This window comes from Anarhichas minor, unplaced genomic scaffold, assembly GCF_050575085.1.
Source record: "Anarhichas minor isolate MPS153535 unplaced genomic scaffold, ASM5057508v1 ptg000051l, whole genome shotgun sequence".
Taxonomy (NCBI): Eukaryota; Metazoa; Chordata; class Actinopteri; order Perciformes; family Anarhichadidae; genus Anarhichas; species Anarhichas minor.
The window spans coordinates 6,540,011-6,544,798 of NW_027466497.1; the positions used below are offsets into that span (position 1 = coordinate 6,540,011).

At 39.6% G+C, this 4,788-nt stretch overlaps 1 gene segment (V, D, J or C); it reads right to left on the minus strand.

The window, feature by feature from the left end:
* Positions 1 to 329: 329 nt before the first annotated feature.
* LOC142971990 (Ig kappa-b4 chain C region-like) lies at positions 330 to 996 on the minus strand. The segment is given in 2 exon segments: positions 330 to 859; positions 993 to 996. Coding segments are annotated over 2 exon segments (357 nt in total).
* Positions 997 to 4,788: the final 3,792 nt, after the last annotated feature.

Genomic DNA, 4,788 nt, shown 5'->3' on the forward strand with positions numbered 1-4,788 from the left:
TCTGCTTTTTATATCTAATTCTGAAAATTATCTCAACAATTTGACAAAACTTGAACATATCTTATTTATCTTCTTCAAGGGTAAACATAAGTGATAACAGAGAGCTTTGTGAATCACAATTTAAATGTTCCAACCATGTTTATTGTTAAGAAAGTTAAGTAATATAGATAAAACTGTAACATTGAAGGAATATCTACAAACTTAAAACCATTACAGAAAGTAACCTGGAATGAATTGACTGATTATTTTTTGTGACTTTGTGCATTAAATCTGACTAATGCTGTAATATATAATAAATATCGAAGAAAGAAAGTCAAAATAAACGTCACTTTTATAATACACATAATGAATCTTTATTTTTTTTTTAATGTGGAAACCATCAACACAGGAAAGAAGAAGTTAATGTTTAAACATGTGATGAGAGAAAGAGAACCAGAGAGAGTTACAGAGTGCAGACTGAGATCAGTATCAGAGTGAAACCAGCAGCAGAGTCCCAGTGAGTCAGGTCAGGACTGGGAACACTGGTCTCTCCTCAGTGTCTCTGAGAGCGGAGTCTGGGAGCCCTGGGTGGCCTCACAGGTCACAGAGCCCACCTTCCTCCACTGGTCTGCAGGGAGCCTCAGGGTGCTGCTCCAGCTGTAGTGGCCGTCCTTCTCCAGCACCCCGGGGCTCCTGCTCTCCTCCCAGCTGCTGCTGCTGCTGCTGCTGCTGCCGTCCACCTTCCAGGCCAGACTCCAGTCTGAGGGGAAGCCCTTGTTGGCCAGGCAGATGAGCGTGGCCTTCCCCTGCTGCAGCTCCTCACTGGAGGGGGGCAGCACCGTCAGGGTGGGAGGGACATCACCTAGGAGACACCAATCAGCTTAGAGGACAGGGACCACACAGCTGTCAATCAAACACCAGACACGTGGACACCTTCACTGTGAGAGAGTTGATTTCCTCCTTTAAGGAGTTTCTGTCAGATGTTCTTTCTGCTCCACCAGTCACTCACTCACACATTGTTTCACTTCCCTTTAAGAGGCCTCTCATGCATATCAGCACAGAGAGAGTCATCATACAGAATGAGCTGAAATATATCAAACTACACTGGAGATAAAACATCAATATGTGGACAAATATTAAATCTTTATCATCAGAGACATTAACTAAACATTACTTATAAATATTTAGTGCAAACATTTACAAGTACAGAAAATGAAGTGACTACAATCAAACGTTCTTCATGTGGATGTCAGTCGTCATTAAAAACTGTTCAAAGATTTAAAAATTTTGAAACAATATTTGACACAATGAAGAAGTTTTGCACATTTTCAAATATCTATCTTCAATTAGATCAATTCAGTTTGAATCATTCTGATTCTATATTTGTTTAACAACTGTTTTAATTGAGGTTGAAATTAAAGAAAACTTTTTAAACATTTGTAGAAGTTTTATCTGTTTAACATTTCCAGCTGTTTAAGTTCCAGTAGGAGAGGAATGAGTAAATACATGTTTAGTAAAGCTGCTCTGAGTTAGTCTCCATGATAAAGGAGCAGAAATAAACACATGAATCCTAAAAGTGTACGATTAAAACAAGATGTATTCATCTGCCTCAAACATCCAAAAACTACATTTAAAACATTACTTTAGAATAATTAGTTTAGTATTATTGTTCAGAAACTTACTTCCAACATCCAGTCTGGTTCCTCCACCAAAAGTCCACCACAGTGATACAAAGTCATTGAGCCGCCGTACAAAAACCTCTCACTGTAGAGAGACACGCTCTCTGACTCTGACACAAACAAACTCAACAAACACATTCACAGTTTACACATTGCATTTAATAAATGGTTGAATTACTAAAAACGGATTCAGAAATGATACATATGTATTTAACAATTTATTTTAGAAATGTTAGACATCTATGAGCAATATTAACTTGACTTTCACCAAAATCAATTGATGATTGATCAAGATATTCCTGAAGAAAAACTCTCCAACAAATCCTGACAAATGTAAATAATTATCATAAACTCATGTTTATTTTACACTATAATAAATTAAAACCAATATTTGTGTTTAAATCCGTCCCACAGTGATGTTGATGTGTGTTGTAGTGAATTAGGGAGATTTTACAAAACATTCCAGAAGAAAATGTTTCCATCAAACTCAAAGCAAAGACTCTTATAAATGAGCACTGACACATTCCTGATCAATACTCTGATGAAGTGATTGATCCATTGATAAACAGCATCATCACAGTAATCCAAGTCCCTGTTGGAGTCAGTCAGAGCATTTCCATAGAGAGCCACTTTGCATCAGCAGCACCATGCTCCAGTGCTCTGGGAGAGTTTATAGTCCTGAGAGTTGAACACTGGATGACTGACAGCTGTCCTTCATCACAGCAGAAGACACAGAAATCCTCCTCATCACAAACATGACTTTGATCTGCGTCCTCATCTGGACTCTCCTCTGCTGCTGCTTCACAGGTAAAGTCCAGAGAATCAAACTCCTCTCCTCTATCAACATCCGTCCCTCTGAAATGAAGCCGACTAAACCGTGACGTTGCTTTATGTGTTTGTCTCTGTGTCCTCAGAGTCCAGAGGCCAGGTCACAGTGACTCAGCCTGGAGCAGTGAGCTCTGCTGTGGGAGGCTCCGTCTCCATCACATGTAGGACCAGTCCGAAGGTTTATTACGATGGCAACCACTATTTAGCCTGGTACCAACAGAGAGATGGAGAAACTCCTAAACTGCTCATTTACTATGCTAGCACTCGACAATCAGGGATTCCAGGTCGTTTTACAGGCAGTGGATCAAACTCTGACTTCACTCTGACCATCAGTGGAGTCCAGACTGAAGATGCAGCAGTTTACTACTGTCAGAGTTTACATCAGATCAGCAGTCAGTGGGTGTTCACACAGTGAGAAAGCGTCGTACAAAAACCTCCCTCAGTCAGAATGAACAGAAACTGAACTGACTGCTGCAGCTGGAAGCTACTGCAGAGACTGATACACTTCACTGAAGACACACACACACACACACACACACACACACATTTACTTGAGAAGATGACTCTTCTTCACCTCTATCTTTAACAGCATATTTATCGACATAACAAAATACTGTTTAAACATGAAGATGAATTATCTCCACTTGACTTTGCATTTCATAATGAACACGTTGCATCTTTTTTGTCAGAAAGTAATCAAGAAAAGCTTCATATGTAGCACCGTTTTAGCCCAGACTACATTTGACCTTTTTATTAAAATATAATGTTAGGATTTGGAGAACAGGTAGCAGGATCAGGACCCAACACAGATACAGATGAGGAGGAAGATGGAACAATTCAATGCTTTGTTTGAAATGGCTTACAGGCATGGTCGCTGTTTAACAGTCTCTGTTGCTTAGGAAGGTTCCTAATTAAGTGAAATAAACCTGAATTATCTAAGTGGCAGCCATGATAAAAGCAGGTCTAAATCTCTAAATACTAAGGAACTGTGCTTCAATGTTTCCTTTCTCATGTCCCTTAGCATAGAAAACACTGGACCGTCATGATTTACCAAAGGAAAAGAGATAATAACATCAAATGATACAACAAAGACAAGGAACAAAGAAACTGGGCTGGTATGAACAGTGAATGACTGATGGGGAAGTGGGAACAGGTGAGCAGGAGGTCTGGTGGGTGCAGGGCTAACGAGGGGTCAAACTAATCAGGGCGGGGCCGATAATCAAAACTGGCGGGAAAAAATACAAAGGCAGGAAGTGAAGTGATCTGAAACGGTAGGAGAGGTGGAATACTACACATGGATGACATGAATGAATCAAAGGAAGAACATGGAGCATGGCAGATTATGACATGTAAAAGCAAAACACATCAAATACAGACACAATGTAAGAATGCACCAAAAGAAGGAAGGTCCCTCTTAACATGTGTCTTTAGCTGCTTTCTACCACAACTTCCTCAAATCTTTAGTCTAACACTTCCACAGTTTTGGAGCCAGAGCCACAAAGCACCTTTAAGCCTTTAGAGATGGAAACACAACAAGCTCTGATCATAGCAGGACAGATGTAGAGGAGATCATGCAGGACAAACTCACAGCTTCGCTTCCAATGGCTTCCTTTCATCCTTTAAAACCAGCTAAACACTGTTAGGCTGCATCGAGACAATTATCAGATGTGACGTGAACATAATCCCTTTAGTTCTTCTAAAAATCATCACCTAAAGTTATGAAATATTGGTGATCTGACCCAGTGATCAACCCAGTCTCCTGTGATCTCATGGATCATTTCCACACACACAGACTGTGTTGTCATCGCTTTCATTCAAACATTTTGTTGAATCAATTCTCTTTCATATGACGCTGATGATATCCCGCTTTCTATTTCTAATCCCTTTTCTTAAATGCATTCAGATATTAAAAATATAAAAGCAATTAAGTTAAATTCTTACAACACATGAGTCATAATCAAGAGCAGACTCCAGTGGTGTGAGACTGTTGTGGAATATTTCTTATGACTAGTCGGGAGAAGAAAGTGAAGGTTTTCTATCAATATAAAGTAAACAGAGTTTTGATGAACGATCAAGGTTTGTAAAGTCAATTTATTTGCTTGCAAGCAAAGAGAACAGTCTCACAGACACATTGCAGTGATCTGTAAGAGTGGTCTACCTAACAGTCACAATGCATGGACATTTATGCTCAGACAGCTTCCTGTTATCTGCTTAGCTAACAAGAATACACAAAGAACACAATAAAAGGCAGGTCATCCTTCGAGCCTTAGTATACTTCATTTAAGACAGTCAGGAAGATGCT